Raw genomic sequence first — 27,200 nt, forward strand, 5'->3', positions numbered from 1 at the left:
TGTAACATCTGCTGTGAGTCTCATCATTTGGTCTTAAATGTTCGTATTAACCCGCTCTACACGATCTTGGTGTTTTTATTTCACTTTTTTGTCTGTAAATCAATTCCTAGGCCAAATATGGAACTCAGCATCACATTCACCTCATAACTGCAAGCCTCGAAGACTTTCACCTGGACTGAAGGGTCATTCCACTTCAATTCACCACAAAAAATTGCAGTTTGAACTCTCACATTGTCCAATTGCAAAGAAAATTGGTGCATGGGTAAGTCATAAGCCAAGAAAGAAAAATTCTCTTTTTACATTTGAGATGAATAACCTTTGACCTATATTTTGACCTTGAATTTGACAATAAGGGACATGCCCGACCTCAATGACACCAATAGAAAAAATGTAGTCCTATACATCTACTACAACAAAAAAAATCTGGAGGGATTTTCTTTTATATTTTCACACAAATTAACCTAGAAGTTGACTTACCCCATCTTAAGACATGACAAATATCCAGATGGCAGATTTTGACTCCCCTTTCCAGAGATACCTTGGTTTTTGATATCGGACCAGTAGTTGCTGAGTACCATATTTTCTGCACTATTAGGCGCTCTGGATTATAAGTCATTGAATGGTCTATTTTCAAACTTTTTCACAAATAAACTGCACCGGACTTTAAACGAAACACAACAGTTAGATGGGTCAGTGGGATTTTGTTTGGTGCGTTTGCGGGCTTTGTTCAGTTGTGGCGTGTAGGGAGGGTGCTGTCTGCGACCGCTGGATTGTTGGCGTGTTCGCAGTGACTCAGTTGTTCATTTGTGGCACTCGCTTTTTTGGTTTGTTCCTCCGTTCTGTTCCTCGTCCACGTGGAGTGATGAGTGTGTCTGTGGGTAAGTTTCCCTGTGCGGTCCCTGCTCTGTACGTGTTTGTGTGCGCTGCGGGTGGTGCAGCTTTGTAATTTACTGAAGTCATGCTGGGACACCCGAGTGGATTTGTGTATAGGGCGCTCTGGATTGTGGGGCGCGCAGTCGTTTTTTGATAGGGTTGGAGGGTTAAGACCGCACCCTATAGTGCAGAAAATACAGTAAATGCAATTTGAAATTCGGTGATCACGCAAAAAAGTAAAACAATGAAATTGCAATATCTCGGAAACAGTTACTCTGATCAAACAAAAATTCGAAATTTTGGCTTTTCTGGCTATGATTTACCAATATACTGAGTTTCATCAAAATTTGACAAAGTAGGGTTTAACTCATTGGGTGAACTGAGGTGGACTGACCCTGAAGGTGAATACTGTGGGTGACATCACACTCACATAGTCCTTTTCTTTATAAAGGCAATGCTCCTTGTGTATTTTTGTTGCAGACAGATGGGAAACATGATAGAGTTGGAGTAAATGAGGCGTTATTCTGCTGTTGGTGTTTGAAGAAGTCAGAGTATTTGATCCCAAACAAAATGTGATTATGTCACACTTACAGGTCATATATTATGCAAAACTGACTGTTGTGAACTTTAAGCCACGTTATAATGCTGTTACCTCCTCAAAAACACACTTGTTGAGTTGTTTTTTGTTTCATTCATATATGTATCAGTATATATATGAGTAATCCTGCATTATTAGTCTGTCTACATCTCCAAAGCTCAAAATGTTCAGTTCCACCTTGTGATGTCATTTAGTAATAGTTTTCAAGTTAACAGCTTCCTTCTATCTTTTTTAGTAGAGATTGGAAGACCAGAGCTGAAATCATCCAAATGATTCCAGTGAAGGTGTATGGAGATCAAAACACAGTGGAGCACTTCCTGTATTAGCACATGACCTCAAAAGGAGGAACAGAGTGTTTTACTGTTTCAGAGAAAAACTCAAATATGCAGGATTTGTGTGTTTAACATGTGTGAATGAAACAAAACACAACTCTAGGTCTGTTTGTGATGAGGAAACAACGTCATAACAAAAGTCAAAAGTTTTAGAACACCCTAATTTTTCCAGTTATTTAGTTATAGCTCGAAATGATTCAAAGGCAAAAACTGAACAGCCAGAGGTTTAAAAAAAAAAGATAAATGATAACCAAACATAAGTCCAAGCTCTGCCAAAACTACCTCAGGAAAAAAGAACAAGATGGTAAAGCTTGAAAACATGGAGTGTCCAGCACAGTGTCCAGTTTTAAACCCTATTGAGCTGGTTTGGGATGAACTGGACAGAAGAGTGAAAGCCAAGAAACCTACAAGTGCCACACATTTATGGGAACTTCTGCAACAGACTTGGGAAGAACTTTCTGAAGAATATTTGATTTCTATTGTTAGGATAAATAACTAGGCTTAGAGAACAGACTTTAAAGCAGCTCTGTTTGTGTACAAGTCTCTCCATGGCCGAGCACCAAAGTCCATCTGTGACATGTTAGTGTCATATGAACCATCTCGCACTCTGAGGAGCTCAAGGGACCGGCCTCCTGCTGGTGCCCAGAGTCAAGACTAAACAAGGGGAGTCAGCGTTTCAGGTTCATGCAGCTAAAACCTGGAACAGTCTTCCTGAACATGTGAGACAGACTCTTCTGTGACGCTGTTTAAATCCAGGCTCAAAACATTTCTGTTTCACTGTGCATATGACTGAAAGGTTTTCATTCCGCACTCTTCTCTCCAATTTATGTCTCTCTTTTTTCATTTTAATCTTCATGATTATTTATGTTTTGATTTGTTTGTAGTGTGATTTTAATGTATTTCTTATTCTGTAAAGCACTTTGAATTACTTTGTGTACGAATTGTGCTATACAAATAAACTTGCCTTGCCTAGGTGGTGTATAACTACTGCTATGATGTTACTGATGTACTGCTATATTTTATTATTGTACTATTATAATTCACTCTACAATGACCCAGAAAACAGGGACTAGATTACAGCTGAGGGATGCAGAGATAGGTTCAGTTCAAAGATATTCTATTTCTATCTATATGTCTAATCAATTAACTAAATAGGGCAAGGACTTATTGATAGGGATACGCTGACTCACGACTCATCACCCTGATCAGACCAGCAAGACGCTCTCGTAAGGGGAGTGAGATGAATCCAGAGGATCTTTGTCACAATCGAATAAGATTGCGCAACGTGCCAAGAGGCCTGGCTCGCCTGTGCACCAACGAAGAGGCACTAAGTCTAAACCACGATCGCCTCCCACTATAGTTTGCGTATAAAAATCATCGTATAGGCATAAATATTCAGTCTCTGCATGGGAACGTCAGCACAGACTCCTTGTACTTTGGAATAAGTAAATTATCTGGAATAAGTAAATTATCTGGACTTTATTTCTGTTTCAAGTGTAATTTTTTTGTCTAAGCAGAAACTAATGAACACGCAAGGAAAAGGGTTATTTTCCTCAACACTATTGTAAAAAAAAAACGAGCCACGAGTGTGTTCAGCTGTTCTATCTGCCAAAGGTGGACACTTCCATGAATCAAAAGTTTAGAATACTTTTTGGTAAACAGTAAATAGTAAAAAAACTGGAAAAAGTGTGGTGTTCTAAAACTTTCGACCGGTAGTGTAGATCAGAAAATAGTATGATAAGGGCTTCATATACTGTAGATGTGTATTTCATGTGGATATTGTCTTTATATAAACAGTAGAGTCTCACCAGAAGGACCAGGATGTAGACGCAGGAAAACAGATACTGGTGGATCTCGTGGCTGATGGTGCAGTTGATCACATCCTCATCGCTCATGCTGACTCTCCCTCTTTCTCTCTCTCCCTCTCTCCTCCCTCTCCCTTCTTTCCTCTCTCTCTCCCCCGACTCCCTTCCTTTCTCTCCTTCTCTCTAATCTCTCCTCCTATCTCTTTCACACCTCCCCTCTCCCACCCCCAATCACACTCTCTCTCACACACACACACTCACTTTTTCTGTCTCTCTTCCTCTCTGTCTCAGTCTTTTGGCCCTCTGTCTCTCTTTTCCTCCTCCTCACTCTATCCCTTCACTCGCCCCCTCTCATTCGCACACATTATTTCGCTCTCTCCTCTTTCTCTCTCTCTGTCTCTTTCACACCCACTCACTCTTCTCTCTCTCCCCTCCTCCTCCTCCTCTCTTTCACTCCTCTCTTTCTCCTCTCTCTCTATCCCCTCTTTTAGTCAACAGATGTCACTCCAAAACACCAGACATGCTCGGGGATTTTGGTACTCCACACATGATTTGTTTCTGTCCCTCATCAGCACCTGTTAACCACAAAAGAAAGTACAAAATATGATCATTTAGAGATAAAACAAGTGTAGGGTGACCAGACGTCCCTATTTACCCAGGACAGTCTCAGCAGATTTATGCAAAACCAGTGATTTGTCCCAGTTTTATACAAGAAATATCCCTGGCGTCCCTGTTTTTGACCAATCTGATACCTGCCAACTAGGGATGGGCATGAGTAGTCGATTAATCGATAATTGATCATTAAGAATTTCATAGATTACGTTCATTTTTAATCAACAAACCGAATGTAGGTTGCTGTTCGTAGCGTAGGGTGACCAAATGTCAGTTTTTCCCCAGACATGTCCGTTTTCCACGTCTTGTATGGCCATGCGGGGTTTTTTTTATAAAGTGATGCAAATGTTCAGGTTTTCATTTCCTTTCATTGGGCCATTAAATTGAGCGTCTCTCGTAGCTCTCTGTAACTCAGAAGGAGCGAGCAGACACAGACAGCCGAAGCGAAAATGCGCATTTAACGATGACTTGTACCAGAAATTCCCCGCTTTTCGTCGCGGTCGAAACAAGTGTGAGGTCATGTGCACAGTGTATAAAGCAGCACATATGTTTTGGTGTCAAGTGGGGGTGTCAGGGACCTCAAAGTTCATCAGGACACCGCAAAACATGAAAAAGCTTTGCCAGGTGAGAGTAGCTCAATGTCAATGACAAGGCTCCACCTCCCACCCCCCGTACGGTGTCCTGGTTTTGACAAACGCAAACCCTAACCTATATTCTACTGAGTCGTGTCCTTTAGTCTGACAAAAGCTGAACCACATCAGTGCACAACGGTGTTTTGTTTTTTTTTTCAAATTAGCCATGCGGTTTTAAGTTTCATTTCTACTTTCGCAAAGCTGCATGAAACACATTATAATGTCAAACGGTTGATGTGGCTCTAGAGTGGTGATGGTTTATATGTTGTAAAGTTGAGTTTATTTATGCAGATTAGTAATAGTAATAATAATGATGATACATATTATATAAAAACGTTAATGATTAACTGAAAATTGATTCGAAATTAATTCTCCCTGACGATCCGATTAATACAATTTCATCGAATGCCCATCCCTACTGCCAACAGTAAAGAGAGACATAAATTGTCTAGATTGTTTTGGTTTTAGGTGTTTGTTTAGGTAAAATTACAGAAAACACAAAGAAAATATGACTATACTGACTCACATGTTATCGTGAATAAGTCGTGAATGGGCCAAGTGCTTAAGAATTTTCTTTAACTACGCACTTGTTTCAGAATTTTATTATTACCAATCACAACCAACCCGTGGGTGTGCCAATTTTGAAAATCTGATCACCCCAAATTAGTGAAATGTGGAAATTAGTTAAACATTTTCAGCCTTCACAAGAACATGGTGATAAAACACAGATTAAATTAAACTTCCTTCCACTGTTGGGCAAGATACTTAAAACTGTAATGTGATTAAAATGGAAGGCATTACTTTACTATTGCATTACTTTTAAGTTACTCTCCCTAAAATAACTGTGAAGATGCTGAACTTTTGTGCCATATATGGACTGAACCAGGACTAAACCATGGACTGAACCAGAGCTGAACCAGAACTGAACCAGGACTAAACCAGAACTGAACCAGGACTAAACCAGAACTAAACCAGAACTGAACCAGGACTAAACCAGGACTAAACCAGGACTAAACCAGGACTAAACCAGAACTGAACCAGGACTAAACCAGAACTGAACCAGGACTAAACCAGAACTAAACCATAACTGAACCAGGACTAAACCAGGACTAAACCAGGACTAAACCAGAAGTGAACCAGGACTAAACCAGGTCTAAACCAGGACTGAACCGAGGACTAAACCAGAACAAAACTTGGTCTAAACTAGGTTTAAATCAGGACTAAACTAGGACTAAACCAGAGCTGAACCAGGAATGAACCAGGTCTAAACAAGAACTGACCCAGGTCTAAACCATGTCTAAACAAGGACCAAACCAGGACTAATCTTGGACTAGAACTTGGAATTTAGGACCACCACCCCTGAGAGTACCCTGAGTCTGTGGAACAGGATGTGTGCAAGCCGTGTCAGCTGCGGTTGGCCCCGCGGAGTTCTGCACCGGTCCTTTCGCCCGAGGTTAGCTGACAGTCTACACGAGCGTGTCTCTGGCTTTTGCATTGCTGCTGATATTGCAGCGATTTTAGCAAATTTGTATGAAGAAAAACCCACCACTTCAATTCAGGTTAAAAAGCATTGTAACTGACTTTTGTACCAAGTAAAATATTACTATTTTTTTCCCTGTAATGCCATACATTACTGCATTACAGCAAAAAGCAATGCATTACAGTAATTTGTCACTTTTATAACACGTTACTCCCAACACTGCTTCCCACAATGCAAAACAAACAAGTCTACATGAGATAAAGCTGCACTATGTAACTTTTCTTATAGATGTTCTGTCACCTGTTTATCTTCATTGCACAGATCTTCATTTATTCGTATAGTGAGTGGGCTCGCCTATCCACAGATCTGACCTGTAAGAGAAAAAAACAGAACATTTTAACTTCTCACCAAATGTTAACTTGAACGCGTGTTAAATGAGACATATTCCAAGAGCATACATTAGCAACAGCAATTTGGTGCTCACTTTGAAATTAAAACATTGTATTTCCAGATCAGAACTCATCTAAATGTACAGCTAAACTCACTACACTGCGGTGAGACGTTTACTCTGTAAAGGGGAGAGATGGGTCTGAAGATTCTCACAGCTGTGCTGATAAAATTCACTTCTGCAACTGACAGGGAAGTTTAACCTACTTCCTTTTAACATGTGGTTTGGTGCATCAAAGCATTTAGCACCAAGTTATCAAAGAAAACACCCTGAGAAGTCAGTAACAACTGCAACTGCAACAACTGATCAGAATGATTGTGAATAATCATAATTGTATTTGTATTTTAAAGGCCCATATTATGCCATTTTCTGATCTATGTTATAATGTAGTTTCCCCATCACAAACACAAGCAGACCTGGAGTTGTGTTGTGTTTCATTCACACTTTCAGTAACCCTTTATTATTAGTCTGTCTACATCTTCGAAGCTCAACATGCTGTTTCACATGTTGTGTGTTGTTGTTGTGATGTCATGAAGCGGCAGTTTTCAAGTTATCAGCTACCTCTTATCTTTTATTTAGTCAAGATAAACAAGTCCAGGGCTCAAATGATGTTGATGTGAAGGTGTATGGAGTATATAAACTCAGTGAAGTACTTCCTGTATTACCACATGACATCACAAGGTGGAGCGTTTGTGTTCGAGAGAAGAACTCGGGCTAAAAAAGTGTTAAATGTGTGAATGAAACACAACTCCAGGTATATTTTGATAAAGAAACAATATTATAACATAGATCAGAAAATACACTTTGTATTTCAGTCACTACCATAGACTATTTTTTTCCCAAAGACTGGGTTAAGAGATTTTTTTCGGTCACCATGTCAAAATCTATGTGTTGACTGAAATGTTAAGACGTGTTTTGCATAATTTCTATTTTTTTTGTAATTATTTCATTGACTATTTTGTTCCAATATTGTTGGTTCAATTGAATGTTGAATAGAAAAAGAACTGGGCTACATTTAAAGTCCAAACAGGCGACTTATGGATCCTTTTATTGCTGCTTTAGTGTTTTTTATTGTTTAAAACTTGAGTAATACTAAATGTTCACAGAGACACGATCACTCAGTCTGCAATAAAATATCCTCATTAATGTTCAATAATGGTCAAATCCACCTTTATTTTGTGATTTACGAATAATGTCTATTGATTTGGGTCGCGAAGGTTTGTGAATTTTTAAATATGGGTCCCTCAGAAAAAAAGTTTGGGAAACACTGCCATAGACTGCACTTGGCCCTTACAGTCTAAGGATAAAAATCACCTCTTTTGTGACATGAACTGGAACAAGTAAAAAAAAAAAAAAAAAGACAAAAAAAACTTGTGACCCTGAAACTTTTCAAGCTACTCACTGCAAAGAAGCAGACCTGGCAACTCTTCAAGGTATTTTTGAGCAATAAAAACACCAGAAGTAAATGATAGACTGACAAGCACAGACAGACAGATTCAGAGTGATTGATGGATAGTTCACTGCCATATGGAACCAGCAAGGACATCTCCATGGAGACAAACATAAAGGGCAAAGGATAAAAATCAACTCTTTTACAACATGAACTGGAACAAGTAAAAAAAAAAAAAAGAACTTGTGACCCTGAAACTTTTCAAGCTACTGAAAAAAAAAAGCCCAAAGTCACTGTAAAGACAAAGACTTGGCAACTCTGCACCAAAACTGATATTTGGCAGTGTCTAGCAGTTTGGTTGGAGTTACTTTCCCTTTTAAACATGTCCACCCACAGAATCTACAGGATCTATTACAGCGAGACATGGTTCAGTACCTCAGACTATCTCCCATCTTTTCCATCAGAGTGAAGGATTTACAGTTGAAAAATACAGGTCAAAACTGTACACCTCGAAAATACATAATGACAGAAGCGCTGTGTGGGAACTAGGGATGGACATGATTAGTCGACTAAACAATAATTGATCATTGAGAATTTTGTCAATCGCATTAAATTTTTAATCGACAATCGACAACCGAATGTAGGTCGCTGTGAGTACCGCAAGTAGATCACTATATCACCCAAAGAGTGCGTTTACATGTACATCAGTGTCCCGGGTATGATTGTTTTTTTTGAGGTCCGGGTTCGTCATGGTGCATGTAAACACAGTATCCCGGTTACTGTGAGGAGAAAATTCAGTTTGTCGACTGGACAAAAGTTAGTTTGGTTGAAGACGGATGGTTGTAAATAAAGAATATAGAAAACAGAAAGAGAATTCTTCTCTAAACAGAAATGGAGGCCTCAGACACCATCTATCTCCTATTCTATCTCTCCATCCTCAAACCTAAATCGAAACAAACAAGAGAGCAACAGGTGTAGTCAGGTCAAGTCCAGAGGTGTGGAAGCTCCATTATGGCCATGAATTGTTATGTTAATTAGTCCCCACACCCTGTACAGGTCAATAGGCCGAACTAACTAAACAGAAACTGTAAACAAGTAGATGTGTTAGTTTCAGTTAGTTAGCTCCTCCCTGCAGATATAAGGAAGTGTCCACCAGCGTCTGACCAGAACTGAAGAAGCAACTTGGATGAGCTGCGAAACATCTTCAACCAAACTAACTTTTGTCCAGTCGACAAACTGAATTTTCTCCTCATGGATTCTACCTGGACGACCTGGATTCTTCACATATCCTGGTTACTGTAACATAAAGTTGAGCGTGCACGCGTCCAAAACACAAACACTTCTCAGTCTTTTCATCACAATAGAAGCCAAAATAAATAAAGACACCAACATAAATAAAGTGGGTGAAATCAAATTAAGACCTGCACTAAGAGCTGAGAGCAGCACTTTTAGTTTATGCAAATGATCCATGCGGTTTTAAGTTTTGTTTCAGTAAGACGTAAACAAATGTGTCAAAGCTGCATTAAACACATTATAATGTCAAACAGGCTTATGTGGCTCTAAAGTGGTGATGGTTTATATGTTGCAAAGTTGAGTTTATTTATGCAGATGCAGTAATAGTTAGAGGTGTAACGATATCCAAGTCTCACGATACGATATTGTCACAGTATGAACCTCACAGTACGATATTTACTGCGATATCATGGGAAAGCTCACGATATGGTAGGAAGGCTCACGATTAAGGATGTAACAATATCCAAATCTCTCGGTACGATATTTACACAATTTACATCTCATGGTACGATATTTTGTGGAGGCTAAACAGCTAACTGTGAATATACAACTTTTTCCTCTTAAAAATGCCTTGACAAGACTTAATCCAAAGAACTAAACTTAAAAGTGCTTAGAACTGTTCTTCTTGTAATCTACAGTGAAATGGAGCAAAGGATCATGGTCTATGTAGTTCCCTCTATCTTTGTTTTAGCTATTGCTGCACCACAACTCTTAATTTAAGCAAAGAGACTTGTAATTTCGATATATTGTGATGGTCCACGATATTATTGTGAGACTTTTGACGATACGATATCACGATATTTCAGTTATTGTTACATCCCTAGTAAACAGTAATAACAATGATGACAACTTTAATATAAAAATGTTAATGATTAATCGAAAACTGATCGTTAATTCTCCGTACGGTCGATTAAGAAAATTGTAATCAATTGCCCATGCCTAGTGGGAACATGCATAATTAAAATGTATAGACAGGTTGTCTTTGGAGTGAATGTTCTTTTAAGCTAACTAAATATTTCAGTAGTTGTGCGTAGGGTAAAATCTCAAAATGGGTGGTGTAAATTAGCTCAAAAAAAGACCAAGGCACTCAGTCTATCTATAGAAAAGTTAAAAAGCCATTGCATCTTGAGTAATAAAAGTCCTATTACGCAAAATTGACTCTTGTGAACTTTAAGCCATGTTATAATGTTGTTACCTCCTCAAAAACACACTGGAGTTGTTTTTTGTTTTGTTCACACATGTTTGAGTAACCCTTTATTATTAGTCTGTTTACATCTCCAAAGCTCAAAATGCTGTGTTCCACCTTGTGATGTCATGAAATGGTAGTTTAGCCACTACATGACAGCTACCTTTTTACCTTTAATTCAGTAGAGATTGTTTTTTTCCAGAGTTGAAATCATCCAAATGTTTGAAGTGAAAGTGTATGGAGTAAAAACACAGTAGAGCATTTTGTGTATTACCACATGACATCAATGTTTTCTGTCTGAGAGAAGAACTCAGCGTAAATATGCAGGGTTTAAGTGAATGAAACAAAACAGCCTTCAAACCTTCAGCCTTCAACCTCCAAAACCCCGCCTTCATCAGGTCCTTGTACCGTGACAGAAGGACTATTTTGTAATTTGAAGTTCTGCAAATATCTGTAAAGTTTTATCTACAAAGCTAATTTTCAACTGTAGTCACTGGGCCAAGTGTAGAGACTCCAACAACAGACAAATTGTGTTTTTTTCAACTGCTTTTCTCCATGGAGATGTTTGACAGTACAGCATTAAACCTTGCTATCTTCATGGAGACCAAACCAGACCAAGTTACAATTACAGGCCAGATATGTGGTGTGGCAACCCCGTTCACAGTCAGAATGTCTGTTTATCTACGTATTTTTGAGCTAAAAAAAACACCTGTAATTGAATAAATGTAAGGTAGAGCTATTTAAAGGGACAGTTTGGAATTTTGGAAATAGGGCCTCATTTCCTAGTGAGTGTTGGAGACGTGTGGAAACACTTATTCCATCCAGTCCTTGTATTTGCAGAGGTCGCTGGTGCTAGGCTAGTGCATGTCAATGGCCATAGTTCTCCTGCCACTAAAAACAGTCTTACCCACTCCACAAAACACCCGAAGCAAAACTATTATTACACCAGACTGTCCATGTAAATGTCTGTGTTGATAGAATAACGCTTGAAACCTTGCATCACATGAATCGTCACATGTTGAGGGACTATATTCTCATATATCACTCCGCCGCTGCCACGCTTTCTATCAGGAAGTACAATTCACTGCTGCTGCTCAGACATAAATCCTTCAAATGCAAGGTTGGTTTTACTTCTAAAATTATTCTGTCGATACAGACATTCACATGGACAGTCTGGTGTTATAATAGATTTGTTTCAGGTGTTTTGTGGAGTGGGTAAGACTGTTTTTAGTGGCAGGAGAACTGTGGCCATTGACATGCACTAGCCTAGCACCAGTGACCTCTGCAAATACAAGGACTGGATGGAATATTTCAAAAAGTGTCTCCACACGTCTCCAACACTCTGACTCACTAGGAAATGAGGTCCTATGCCCAAAATTCCGAACTGTCCATTTAATGTCATACTGTGGAACGTTCCAAGCAGAGAAATCACATACATATTCATAGAAACAAGCAGGTGATGGACCCTCCACCAGAAAAGCAGCACAGTGCACCTTTAATTGTGATCAAACTGAAAATATGAACTTTAACAGTCTGTAAACTTCCTATTACAGTAATAGAGTAATAACTATTCCCAAGAACAGACACACATTCTAGAGATGGTGTGATCTGATTCTGAGATAATGACGGGAGCTGTAAATCATAACAACAATTACTGGACTTGGATAAAACCATAATGAAATTGTCTGTGTGAAAAACAGGAGGCTCGGTCCAATCAAACTGAGCTGTGGAACCAAAAGGTCAGATTATAATGGTCCAGTTCTCTGTCAGGACCATAGCTCACCTCACAGTACGAGAGAATGAGAAATAGTGTGTGAGAAGTGAAGAATTTGATGAAGTCATGATTCAGATGAAGGGCAGGGGTTCATACAGTATATTAAAACTAATGGAGAAATATAAAAATGAATGATCCACATGTAATTATTTGTGTTTGGCTCCACAAACTTGTCATATTCATTAAAAACTGTCAAAAACTATAGGCTTTTGAGAATGTTGTTATGTCATATGAACACAGCCTATTACATTATATATTTTCATTATATTATAGTGAAAAATGTATATAGAATTTTGAAGGCAATATAATGCTTATTTTTATATTACAGTTTTTCTCCATTGGTTTGGCTCATTTCTTGAAACAGAAATGACAAAATAAATAAATAACATCGACAGATCCCCAAACCACCTTGCAATCGTTCACAACAGAATGGCATTTCTCATAGATTTCATCAAATTGCAAATGTCTTAGTGCATGTCTCAAGGGTCTCAGTGCATCTTTGCAAATGGTTCTGTACAAGTCGCCTACATTTACGCATTTTCCAAATAAATAGATCTTTTTGATCTAAACTGATTAGTTGCTTCTTGGTCTAATAGTTGTTCTTTCCAAAATGTCAGCATGATTTTATTGTCTAGGTCATCATATGCACAATAGTCTGTTCAGCTGTCAAGAACATAATACCATGGACAGCATATATGAATTTCTTGGAACATTTGATAAATTGATGACAGGCAGACGTGGCCGTAACATCATGGGCCACAGTGAATCCCAGGGCAGTGAGGGGACAATAGAACAATGTGTGCTGCCGTATCTGAGAATGGTGTGGCCACACATCCCCAGTTTAGGTCCATACAACACCCAAAAGGTCTTCATTTTTTTGGACAATCTTTATACTGATCTGGTTCCAGAAAATGAGAGATGTCTCGAAGGGCCTCACCTACCACACTATGTGACTGTGATGTGAATTTCCACTGAGACCCGCTCATCAGGGCCTGGTTCACTGCTCATCCAAGGATGCTCAAGGAGCTACTACCTCCATACTCTCCTTTCCTCAATCCGATTTTTTTTCCCACTTGGACGTGGAGAGTGTCTGAACATCGGGCTCAAGACCAGAGGTCCATGCTCCATGCAATGGATGCTGTGTGTGAGGACATCACAGGGGATCAGTGTAGGGGATGGTTTCGCCGTTTCTTCCCTCGCTGCATCGCAAGGGAAAATATCCACTGTGACGTGGACGAAAATCTATGGCCAAACAGAGAGCAGCGTGTGGACATAGGCTAGATATAATTGTTCTTTTTTTGTCTGTGTTCATATTTCATACATGTACAGAATACTGTATACATTTTCTTTTTATTTACTCTAATGTGTGGAAGTGACTTCATGTGTGTGAATAAAATGGTCAGAGTTTCGTTGGCAGTGTGAGTGCAGTGTGTGGTGTGTGTGTGTGAGTGTGTGTGTGTGTGTCTGTGTGTGGTGTGTGTGTGAGTGTGTGTGTGTGTGTGTGTGTGTGTGTGTGTGAGTGCAGTGTGTGTGTGTGTGTGTGTGTGTGTGAATGCAGTGTGTGTGTGTGTGTGTGTGTGAATGCAGTGTGTGTGTGTGTGTGTGTGAGTGCAGTGTGTGTGTGTGTGTGTGTGTGTGTGTGTGTGTGTGAGTGCAGTGTGTGTGTGTGTGAGTGTGTGTGTGTGTGAGTGCAGTGTGTGTGTGTGTGTGTGAGTGCAGTGTGTGTGATTCAAACTTTGGAGGCTGCTCTTCCTGTGAAATCCTTTGTTTCACTTTTTATCTATAATTGTATTCTGTTTGCTCGTCCTCTGCATAGTGACAAAACATCTCGGCATTGTGAGCTGCACTGCTCACACGAGGCCAAAGGGATATTGCATTTTGGGGGCAATGACTCTTTATATGAGAAAGGAGTTTAGTTTTGACACATGGGTAAACTGTTTTGGGAGATATGAGCGTTTCGCAGGTGATCCATGGTGTTGTGCTGAACCATCCAGGTTATTTTGGCAAAAACATGAAGTGAATGCAAATGAACCACAGCGATTGAAGAGGATCTTTGCCATTTTGATGGTCCTGACTCTTTATATGGGAAAGGAATCTAGTTTTGAAGCATGTGTGAACAGAGATATGAGCTTTTGCTTTTGAGCTCTAATGTTCCGCAGAACGATCAGACTGTTTGGCCAAATGATCTTGATAGTGATGATAATTTTAAGAATGTCATTTCTGTTTCAAGAAATGAGCCAAACCAACGGAGAAAAAACTGTAACTTGACTAGAATTACGAGATAACACAAAATGACAACAAACTATAGCTAAATACTTTCAGTCGTCATATGCACAGAATGTTCCTCAGTATGACATTAAAACTAGTATATCTCCATAGAGACACGCAGGTGGTGTATTCAGCCCAAGCTACAGGTCAGATCAGTGGAGAGGCGATCCAGCTCGATAGATAAATAGATAGAAAAATTGTTCAGCAAAAATTGAAATGCAACAATAGTCCTTTAGTGCAGTGCATTGTGGGTAAAAGCAGCAACACTGGCAGTCACATTGTAAAGTGAAGTGTGCAGTGGGCGAATGACAAGAGGTGAGACCACAGTAAATGCTTTTCCTCTCTTTTCTCTCTCTATCTTTCCGCTTTCTCTCCTCTCAGTCTCTCTCTTTCTGTCTTCTGTCTCTCCCTCTCGCTTTTTCTCTTCCCTCTGTGTCTCTCCTTTTCTCTTTCTCTCTCCTCCCTTTACTTTCTCCTCTCTCTCTCCCTCTCTGTTTGGTCTCGCTCTTTCTCTCTCTCCTCTCTCCATTCCTCCCTCCATCCTCCCCCTCTCCTCCCTCTCCCCTCTCTTCTTTTTTCTCTCCTCCCTTTACTTTCCTTCTCTCCTCTTTCAGTCTCTCTCACTCTTTCTCTCTCCTCTCTTCATCCCTCCCTCTCTCTCCTCTCTTCTTTTTCTCTCCTCCCTTTTCTTTCTCTATCTCTCTCCTCTTTCAACCTCTCGCTCTTTCTCTCTCTCCTCTCCCCATCCCCCTCTCTCCCCCCTCTCTTTTTCTCTCCTCCATTTACTTTCTCCTCTCCCCTCTCTCAATCTCTCTTGCTCTTTCTCTCTCTCTCCATCCCTCCCTCTTCTTCCTCCTCCCCTCTCTTCTTTTTCTCTCCAATCTCCTAGTTTTTCTCGCGCTTTCTCTCTCTGCTCTCTCCATCCCTCCTTCTCTCTCTCTTCTCTCTCCCCCTTTTTCTCTCCTCCCTTTTCTTTCTCCTTCTCTCTCCTCTCAGTCTCTCTCGCTTTCTCTCTCTCCTCTCTGCATCCATGCCCCTTTCTCTCTCCTCCCTCTACACCCCCCTCTCTTTCTCTCTCTATCTTTCCGCTTTCTTTCCTCTCAGTCTCTCTCTTTCTGTCTTCTGTCTCTCCCTCTCGCTTTTTCTTCTCCCTCTGTGTCTCCCCTTTTCTCTTTCTCTTTCCTCATTTCACTTTCTCCTTCTCCCCGTCTCAGTTTCTCTCGCTTTTTCTCTCTCTCCTCTCTCCATTCCTCCATCTGTCCTCCCCCTCTCCTCCCTCTATCCCCCACCCTCTCCCCTCTCTTCTTTTTCTCTCCTCAGTTTTCTTTTTCTTTCTTGCTCTTTCAGTTTCTCTTGCTCTTTCTCTCCTCTCTTCATCCCTCCCTCTCTCTCCTCTCTTCTTTTTCTCTCCCTTTACTTTCTACTTCTCTCCCCTCTCACAGTTTTTCTCGCTCTTTCTCTCTCTGCTCTCTCCATCCCTCCCTCTCTCTCGCTCCCCTCCGCCCCTTTTCTCTCCTCCCTTTTCTTTCTCCTTCTCTCAGCTCTCACAGTTTCTCTCGCTCTTTCTTTCTCTCCTCTCTCTCCTTCTTCTCTCTCTGTTCGTCTCTTTTATATTTGCGTTGTGAGACTCTGCCTTCACGACTTCACTTTCTATTTTAAACTTATGACTGTAACACTGTGCCTTTCTGGTTGATCAGTGCAGATGACTGACAGTTTAGTTCTTCTATTGTCAAATACTCCTACTACAGTGCCTGCTGCCTTTGTGTCCTTGAGCAAAACACTACACCCAAAATGTCTATGTGGGTAGAAACTGAAGAGGGCTTTTGTTGGTATAAATTAATAACAATACTTTACTCTTGTATTGTGCTGCAGTGTTATGTTTTATTACTCCATATACTTCTGTAGCCACAGTTGCCCTGGGGCAGACTGACTGAAAAGAGGCTGCAAAAAACTGTCCAGGTCGAGGGCACAGAGCCACATCACTTCCTGCATTTCCATGGTGTTTATTACTGTATATTTGGATGTGTACATTTTGAGTGAAATAAACCTTTCAAAGAAAAATAGCACTGGCTGCGCAATTACACTGACCAAAATGTGTAATTTGCCATTTATTTGAGCAGCTTTTTCAATTGTTATGAACACAGACACTCCATTTTGACTCACTACACTCTTTGGCAAAGTTTGGGCCAATCAAAATGGAGGGGAGCGCATGTGTTTGCCAGAAAACAAAGTTCCTATTGGACACTCATTTTCCTTACATCATCACGCAGCGTGTGACGTAGGATAATGCCAGTGTGAGATAGTATTTTGGCCCCTATAGTATATTGACCCAGGGGTCAACATACCACTATAGTAAAGTGACCCCCCAATAGTATTTTGACTCCCCTTACTTTTTTCTTTAGTAGTTACTTATATGACCATAATTTCTCATGTCATTTACTTTTATTATATATTGGTACATATATTCACGATTTTATTATATATTGGTACATATATTCACGATCGTTTACTTTTACTCATCATGTTGTAGGCACAAAATGATTAACACACATCTTCATGTTACATTTTCATCTAATGTAAGTGTTTACACATCATAACTATAATAAACATATTGGGGGGTCAGATTACTATAGTCATAGGATTTTGACCTCCTTTATATATAATTGATCATGGTCAATATTCAACTAACATTACTTCTTACTTTACTTCATCATAGCTATAATAAACATATTGTTGGGTTCAGATTACTACAGCCATAGGTTTTCCCCTATTTAAAACAACTGATCAGCCCTGTCACACATACATCACTTTGATTACTTAACTAATTAATAACTACTTCTCTCATTTTCAATAAAATATGTGTTTAAACAACTAAGTAATTTTTAACATTCAAAAGTTATAATCGACATAAAAAATGCATCTGAGTTCTTAAAAAAACACTTTTAAATGTGTCAATATGTTTTCATTTGCAGATATAGTATTAATATTCAAAGTTTTTCTAGAGAATTCAAGTTCTTTATTAATAAATGATAGATATTCCTAGGGGGGTCAATATTCTATAGGAGGGTCAACATACCATAATAGGATTCTAACCCTGGAGTCAAAATAGTATATGGTATGTTGACCCCGGGGTCACCTCATCGCGGGGTCAAAATCCTATACCACACCAGAAATATAATATCGGAAAGTCGAAACTGTCTGCAAAAAGAAGTACGTTTCTATCTTTAATGGTAGTAAAGTTGTGTGTGGTTATGTAAAACATGTCCAGAAGGGTTAAGTCTTTTCCCTTTGAACAGTGACACTCTCTCTGTGTCTCTTGTGTTTGAGCGTTGACGACGTGGGCACAAAGTGGTTCAGTAATTACACAGTCCAAAACCATTTACCACCACAGACCTCTCCTCTTCCTCCTCTTTCTTTCTCTCCTCATCCCCCTCCGCTTCTTTCTGCCCTTTTTGTTTCTCTCTCTTTCTCTTACGTTGTCTCATCTTTCTCTCTCTCTTTAATCCTATTGCCTCTTTCATTTCTCCTTTTTTTACTCTTTACTTCTCTTCTTTCTCTCTCCTCCTCATCTTTCTCCTCATCAACTCTTTCTCTCTCAGTCCCACTCTCTCCTCTTCCTCTTACTTTGTCTCATCTTTCTCTCTCTTTTATTCTATTGGCTCTTTCATCTCTCTCCTTCTTTTCTCAGTACCCTCTCTCTTTTTCCTCTCGCTATCTCCTCTCTTTCTCTCTCTCACTTGTCTCTCCTCCTCTTCTCTTCTCCTTTCTTTTCTCCTCCTCTCTCCTTTCTGTCCTCCTCTCTTCTTCCCTGTCTCTTCCTCCTCCCCTCTATCTCTTGCTTTCTGTCTATTCTCTCTCTTCCTCCTCTCCCTCTCTTCCCATTTCTCTCTCATCCCCCTCCTCTTCTCTCTCCTCTCTCTTCCTCCTCTTTCTCTCTCACCTCATCTTTCTCTCTCTTCTCCTCGCTATCGTCCCTCTTTCTCTCTCCTTGCCTTTCTCTCTCCCACTCTACTTCTATCCTCTCTCCTCCCTCTCTCTTCTCTCTCTCTCTTTTGTCCTCTAATTTAAAAGTCTGACCATCCTCTCCAAAAACACTTGATGTTCTCTTCGTCCGCTGCATATTTGGTGCATTCTTTCAAAGTTGAGCAAGAGCGTTCTGTCCAGACTCTGGTCAGACGTGATTCAAACTGACGATTTACAAACAGAGGAAGTTTAAAAAATAACTCTTTGTTTGTGAAACGCTTTTCTAGGAACCAAGAGTGACAGTTGGTCTCTCTGCGGAGCCAATGACAAACAGGGGACAGTGAACAAGGCCCACGTTCAATACAATTTAAAATAACAGTTTGCCGTTTCAGATTTTTGTTTTGTTTTGGACCTAAAATTGATTTATTATTGAAGAACAGAACCCAAGCTTTTTCTCCATGTGTACAGATATGCATGTTGTACAAGCAGCTCCTGAAGTTAAAATAAGTCATCTGCATGTTGTCTGCTGCTAATTATTAATTATTTTTTTGTCCAATATCTAGCCTCTGCAAGTTTTGAAAAGCACTTATAAACACGATGTCCTGTCGATTTGAGCTACTTAGCGTTACTGTGCATGTGCACAAGTTTAAATGCCGGATGATCTGAGCTCCCGCAGCAGAAGTGGAGTAACAAGTACCATTTTTTGTATTTCTATTTATTTATTAAAGGGACAACGCATATTAAAAGACAAGATAATGTAAGATAAAAACATTCACTTGCAAACAGGGCTGGGTATTATTAAGAAGTTGCCGATACGATACTTATCTTGATACATAGGCCACGATACGATACATACCTCGATACAGAGGTTATGATACGATACATACCTCGATACAGAGGTTATGATACGATACATACCTCGATACAGAGGTTATGATACGATACAGACCTCGATACAGAGGTAATGATACAATACATACCTCGATACAGAGGTTATGATACGATACATACCTCGATACAGAGGTTATGATACGATACATACCTCGATACAGAGGTTATGATACGATACATACCTCGATACAGAGGTTATGATACGATACATACCTCGATACAGAGGTTATGATACAATACATATCTCGATACAGTGCACTTTCGATTCAATATGATATATTTCAGATTGATTCAATATGTTTCAATGAAAATAAAGGCTAAATCATGTTTGTGATAAGTCTTTGTTAAACCATTTCTTCTGCAAAGTTCATATGAAACATAAACATTTCAGAGAAAATGGCAAAAGTCTTGCATAAGCGAGTTTCCATCCACTAAACAAACAACAAAACTGTAGCTCTGTAACAAAATAATTTAGTAAAATATACCAAAAAAAATATATATACTATATCGATACAGCAGCCCACGATTTCGATACTGTACCATCACATTAAACAATACGATATTTCGATATTTTCACATACCACTACTTGCAAATATGCAGGACTGTAGCCAAAGCTCATTTCCATCCTTAGCCCCTGATGAGCTAAGGCCACATCACCTGCACAATTCAGGTTTTATTATATATATTATATATATTATATATATATTATATTATGTATATGCAAGGACGTGTGTGTTAGATTTATGGCAGAATACAGATGTTAGATGATTGAATAGTTTGGATTTAATATTTGATTTTTTATCATTTTCATTACGTCATATTTTATTTTGTTTCCATGTGTAGAAAACTCTGTAACTCTGTTTAGAAAGGCGCTGTATAAATAAAATATCACTATACTATTGTAGAAAACTCACACTGTAGCCTATGATATTAGTGTTAAATATAATATTATTAGGGGTGTAATGATATCCAAGTCTCATGATACGATACCGTCACGATACGAACATAGTACGATATTTATTGTGATATGTTGGGGAGGATCACGATTAGGGATGTAACAATATCCAAATCTCTCTGTGCAATATTTTCATGATATACATCTCACGATACGATATTTATTGTGATATTCTGAGGAGGCTAACCAGTTAAAACTATTAATATGCTACTTTTTTCTCTTAAAATGCCTTGACAAGACTTAATCCAAAGAACTAAGACTTAGAAGTGCTGTTATTTCTTCATGTAATCTACACTGAAATGGAGCAAAGGATCATGGTCTATGTAGTTCCCTCTGTCTTTTTTTTTTTTAGCTATTGCTGCACCATAACTCTTCATTTTAGCAAAGAGACTTGTAATTCACTATATTGTGATGGTCCATGATATTATTGTGAGAACTCTAACAATACGATATCACGATATTTCAGTTACTGTTCCTAAATATTATATATTTAACGCTATATATTTAACGCTTTAATGTAAAGATTTCAGTGTTTCCAGTCATTTCTTTCTCTTATATACTGGAATCTTTATTTGATAGAAAATACAGACCTATCAAAATGAGCTACCTCTACCTAAATTAATATAAACATGTGAATAATGGTTATTCAAAAAAGTGGGAGCATTATTCGATGGCTAAATTGGCCTGTCGATATGTGCTACCTTTAGTTTGAGCTCTGTTCGAGCAGAATACGACTGTCCAAATGAACTACCTACACATATTTATATAAATGAGTTGAAATTTCCACATAACTAAGGTATAAAGTGTGATCACCTTGTGCAAACAGCATCAAACCTGCTGTCTCTAACCCACAGAAATCTGCTGTAAAAGTGGAGAGGTTAGGCTTTATTGGACCTATTCAGCTGTAAACGGAAAAATCTAAGATAGCTTATTTTGTCAGGGTGGTGTGAATCAATAGACGTCACTGTCGATTTAGGCTGCTGGGAGCTCATTTCAACGGGGCAGCTCAGCGGTGAATAATTAGGATGCTCAGAATGCATAAGGTAAGGTGAGGAATAACTTTGGCACACTGCAGTTTAATGAAATTGTTCTGTTTTTCAATGATTTTAAGAGTAAAAATCTGGTTCAGCACTTCAGCAAAAGTCTGAAAAATCCTTCATAACCCCCGCTTTAATCCTCCAGCTAGGTTCTCCTGACCATAACCCGGCTCTTATCTGGACAATCTCAGGATCTGCACAGTTCAGACGATTTATGGACCATTATTTTCAAAGACCCATCCCACTTCAGACTATCAGTGAAAAATACAGCTCTAACCCTGTCAAAACAACCGGCCGTCCCCTCAGCGCAGAGTATATACGACTAAAAGGACTCAAATCTAAACACATATTTCCAGACCTGTACTTTTCCCACTAATTGAACATAAATATACCATAGGAGCAGCTTTAGTCTCGTGCCATAGGGGTTTGTTGGTGTTATTTTTCTCTGAGCCATGATTGGTGGAAAGGTGAGCAATATAGTAAATAATTCAAGTCAATAAACCCGGACTGCAGGTATATAGTTATATTTTCATTATTTTCTATATGAGTTTCCAGACAGAGCTATAGCTGCAGCACGACCATACTTAATGCAGCACCGTGTAACGTTCTGGTGGAATGTCATCCTTAAATCCCATGGAAACAGAAAGATAAAACCGTACTTTGGGACATTCTCCGTAGAGACAGAGGTTCTCAGCCTCATCCATCAGGTGGACATGCAGTTAATAGTTTTACAGACTGGACTAAAAAAAGGACTAAGCCCAGTCTTAACAAGGGCTAAACCAGGACTAAACCAGATCTTTACAAGGGCTAAACCAGGACTAAACCAGATCTTTACAAGGGCTAAACCAGGACTAAACCAGATCTTTACAAGGGCTAAACCAGGACTAAACCAGATCTTTACAAGGGCTAAACCAGGACTAAATCAGATCTCAACAAGGGCTAAACCAGGACTAAACCAGATCTTTACAAGGACTAAACCAGATCTTTACAAGGACTAAACCAGGACTAAACCAGATCTTAACAACGACTAAACCAGGACAAAACCAGATATTATCAAGGACTAAACCAGGTCTTAACAAGGACTAAACCAGATCTGAACAAGGACTAAATCTAGTCTTAACCAGGACTAAACTAGATCTGAACTAAGACTAAACCAGGACTCAACCAGACATTAACAAGGATTAAACCAAGTTTTAACAAGGACTAAACCCAGTTTTAACAAGAACTAAACCAGCACTCAACCAGATCTTAACAAGAACTAACCGTAGTCTTAACCAGGACTAAACCAGCCAGATCTGAACAAAGACTAAACCAGAACTAAACCAGGTCTTAACAAGGACTAAACCAGGACTAAATCAGATATTAACAAGGATTAAACAGGACAAAACCAGATCTAAACAAGGATGAAACCAGGTCTGAACAAAGACCAGATAATAACAAGGACTAAACCAGGACTAAACCACATCTTAACAAGGACTAAACCAGAACTAAAACCAGACCTTAATAAGGACTAAACCAGATCTTAACAAAGACAAAAACCAGGTCTTAACAAAAACTAAACCAGCACTAAACCAGATCTTAACCAGGGCTAAACCTAATCTTAATTGGGACTAAACCAGATATTAAGAAAGACTAAACCAGATCTTAACAAGGACTAAACCAGGACTAAACCAGATTTTAATAAGTAGTAAGCCCAGTTTTAACAAGGACTAAACCAGATATTATCAAGGACTAAATCAGAACTAAACCAGGTCTTAGCAAGGACTAAACCAGGACACCTTAGTACTTTAAATAAAGGTTCTTCACTCACTTCATTACTGTTTGTTTAATAAAGGAATGACTAGTTAAATAAAAGCTTACAGAGAAATTGAGAAAAACAATAGTCTACGAGGAAATATCATGATACATTTTTGCTGTATAGCCGAGTCTTTATTTAAAATGTTAGTCTCCAATACAATAACAACAGATACAGACACACCTAAAACCTTGACAAAAATACTAAATGAAATCTTTTCCTTGAACTGAAAACCAAAGCTGCCTGTCGTCCTCCACCACAACCACAACCTTGATTTAAGCTGAATAAAATAAGGTTAAACACAGTGAGAGATATTTTAAGACATGAAGAATGTAGAGCACTAAAGAAAACATAGGCAGAATGCAAGTGGGTTAGCAGTATAGTATTCCCAAAGGCAGAAGTAAAAAAAAAAATCTTTAAAATGCTTCAGTTCACATGTCACGTTGACTCTGTACAGATTCTGCTTGACTTATATGACAAGATATGGACTTTTCATGGCTGGTCCAGAATGTTACTTCATAAAAGAAACTCTGGAGCCCAATGGGAGCTGACATCACCATGAACGTCACAACAACAAAGAGACAAAAAAATTTAAAGAATTTTTTTTTTTTTTTACCAAAATTACTAATGAAGATAACTGAATCCTATGTGAAAATAAAACTGGAGAGGTTGAAGAAGTACGTACAGAGTCATGGTGAAAAGTGGGGTTGATTGGCAAAATGGCATCTTGAAAATAAGCAATTAAAGATTATTGAAACATGCATGAATCACTGCATATATAACTTTGAGAGAGTAAATGAGAAGGGGAAACAACTACAGTACAACATGGAGTACAACGTAGATAAAAATCCATTTTGCATAATATGTCAGCTTTAAAGATGCATTGCGCAACTTTTCTGGTGTGGGTCCATCGTCTGCTTGTCAGAACAATCCGCCTCCATCACTGAGGTCTCGAACTTCTCTCAGCTCCTTTGTTGATTCTATTAACACTGTGTTTGTGTTAATGACTATATGAACATACTGGGGGCTAGGGAGAGATGTGAGCAAAATTGTTCTGTTACTTGTACTGTATGTATGTATGTATGTATATATGTTTGTATGTATGTATGTATGTATGTATGTTTGTATGTATGTATGTGTGTATTGTATGTATGTATTGTATGTATGTATGGTATGTATTGTATGTATTGTATTGTATGTATGTATGTGTGTATTGTATGTATGTATGTATGTATGTACATACGTACGTATGTATGGATGTATGTACATACGTACGTATGTATGGATGTACATACGTACGTATGTATGGATGGATGTGTTGTATGTATTGTATTGTCAAACTATGTGTGTGTAGGACAGAGTAAACTGTATGTTGTATGTTCTTGGTCCCCCTTGAAAATGAGACGCTGCATCTCAAGGGGCTTCCATGAATAAATTCAAAATTCAAATAAATTCTACTTTTCGAGCAATAGAAACACCCGTAATGAATAAATGCTAAATAGATATATTTAATGTCATACCATGGAACTTTCCAGGAAAGGCGAGAACATCTCCATGGAGACAAGCAGGTGATGGACACTCCACCAGAGCAAAGCAATGTGTCGGCTTTGTTTGTTTACACTTGAAATCTTTCTTGCTAATATCATTTTTATCCACTTAAAATGTTAACTTTTTCACATTTTGCTCTAGTTATCATATTTGTGAAGTAGAGTGAGAGTAATTAAAAGCATTGTAGGTTTGCTTTAGGCTCATTTAACATCTGTGCTCCCTGAATAGTAAAAAGACTGTTATGTAAAATGTAAAATGGTTCTATTAAAATGCACCGAGTGTCACTGGTCTCTTTGGTCCAATCTGTAAACCTGTCCTCTCTCATGGACCTCTGCTATAGACCTCCGCTCAACCTCATCCATCAGCTGGACACGCACTCAATAGCTCTACACGCTATAGACCGGACTAAACAAGGACTAAACAAGGACTAAACAAGATCTAAACCAGGTCTTAACAAGGTCGTAACCGCGACTAAACCAGGTCTAAACAAGGACTAAACTAAGGATAAAATAGGACAAACCCAGGACTATACCAGGACTAAACCAAGACTAATATAGGACTAAACCAGGACTAAACACATCTTAACCAGGCCTAAACCAGGTCTAAACAAGGACTTAACAAGGACTAAACTAAGAATAAAGTAGGACAAACTCAGAACTACACCAGGGCACCACATGGACCAAATCTAGGAACTATACCAGGACTAAACCAGGTCTTAACAAGGACTAAACCACTAATAAACCAAATTAAAACAAGGCCTAACATAGGACTAAACCAGGACTAAACTAGGGCACAACAAGGACCAAATCTAGGGACTAAACCAGGACTAAACAGTTCTTAACAAGAATTAAACCAAGACTAAACCAGGTCTTAACAATGACTAAACCAAGACTAACATAGGACTACATCAGGACTAAACAGGTCTTAACAAACCATGAACCCGAGACAAATCCAGGACTAAACTAGAACTAAACTACTACTTAATAAAAACTAAACATAGGGTGAACTAGTACTAACTAATAACTAAATCAGGATTTAATAAGGACTAAACTGGGGCTAAATAGGACAAACATAGTTCTAAACCAGATCTAACTAAACCAAGGCTAAAATAGGACTAACCCAGAACTAAACCAGGTCTTAAAAAGGACTAAACCAACTCTAAGGTTCGACTAAACGAGGACTAAACCAAGACTAAACAAGGACTAAAACATGTAGTTACAAACCAGAAATAAATACATTACTAAACCAGATCTAAACCAGGACTAAAACCGGACTAGATCAGGACTAAGACGATACAAAACCAGGATTAAATTATGACATGAGATAAACACAGAGAAAATCAAGGCTAAGATGTTACACTGTATGGCATTAAACACATCTATCACCACGGAGACAAGCAGGTGATCCTACTAGACCAAGTTACAGGTCAGATCTACAAAGGGGTGAGCCCAGTCACAGCTTAGGCAATAAAAAAAATCATGTAATTGAATAAATGTTTGATGCCATACTGTGGAACATTCTAGACAAAGTCACCTCATTAGAAACAAGATCAAAAAGTTTCAGAGTGGATCTTTAATCCAGGACCAACCGAGTGTTGCCATCCAGTCTAACAGGGAGAGCAACACATAGAGCACTTTAATAGCGACAGAAAGCAGTTATTTCTAAAGGCTCTTATCTGAAGCTCGCTGGAGGAGACAGGACCCTTGTTAGGGCTTGATTTAGACCTCCCTGTTGCCACGGTTACGGCTCTGATGTGGATGGCCGTTTCTTCACCTCCTGGAGACGGGACGAAGCATCAGCCACAGATAAATGTGTGGAGCCATCAGACCAGTGTCCAGAGAGAGAGGTTAATCTGTTTACACCTGGTTTAAGATTAGACCTGGTTTAGACCTGGTTTACACCTGGTTTACACCTGGTTTAGACCTGGTTTAGACCTAGTTGAGACCTGGTTTAGACCTAGTTTAGACATAGTTTAGACCTAGTTAAGACCGAATTTAGACCTGGTTTAGACCTGGTTTAAACCTATTTTAGACCTTTAGACCTGGTTTAGACCTGGTTTAGACCCTGGTTTAGACCCTGGTTTAGACCTGGTTTAGACCAAGTTTAGACCTAGTTTAGACCTGGTTTAGCCCTGGTTTAGACCTGGTTTAGACCTGGTTTAGACCTAGTTTAGACCTAGTTTAGACCTGGTTTAGACCTGGTTTAGACCCTGGTTTAGACCCTGGTTTAGACCTGGTTTAGACCAAGTTTAGACCTAGTTTAGACCTGGTTTAGCCCTGGTTTAGACCTGGTTTAGACCTGGTTTAGACCTGGTTTAGA

General features: G+C 39.0%; 1 protein-coding gene across 3 annotated transcripts in view; it reads right to left on the minus strand.

Moving 5' to 3' along the window:
• LOC110163869 (ovarian cancer G-protein coupled receptor 1) overlaps positions 1-27,200 on the minus strand; it is a 75,139-nt gene that overhangs the window by 18,802 nt on the left and 29,137 nt on the right. Inside the window, exons 1-3 of one of the 3 annotated variants that reach the window (XM_055154311.1) lie at positions 6,817-6,931; positions 6,633-6,703; positions 3,612-4,183 (exon numbers count right to left, since the gene is read on the minus strand). In XM_055154311.1, coding sequence (XP_055010286.1) covers positions 3,612-3,698 — 87 coding nt within the window. In that variant the 5' untranslated portion in view covers positions 3,699-4,183; positions 6,633-6,703; positions 6,817-6,931. Of the gene's footprint in view, positions 1-3,611; positions 4,184-6,632; positions 6,704-6,790; positions 6,932-27,200 lie in introns of those variants that run through there. The other 2 variants (XM_055154306.1, XM_055154302.1) reach the window with 2 other exon arrangements.

Source organism: Boleophthalmus pectinirostris, unplaced genomic scaffold, assembly GCF_026225935.1.
Source record: "Boleophthalmus pectinirostris isolate CB_2022bp ecotype Guang Dong unplaced genomic scaffold, ASM2622593v1 HiC_scaffold_10, whole genome shotgun sequence".
Lineage (NCBI taxonomy): Eukaryota > Metazoa > Chordata > Actinopteri > Gobiiformes > Gobiidae > Boleophthalmus > Boleophthalmus pectinirostris.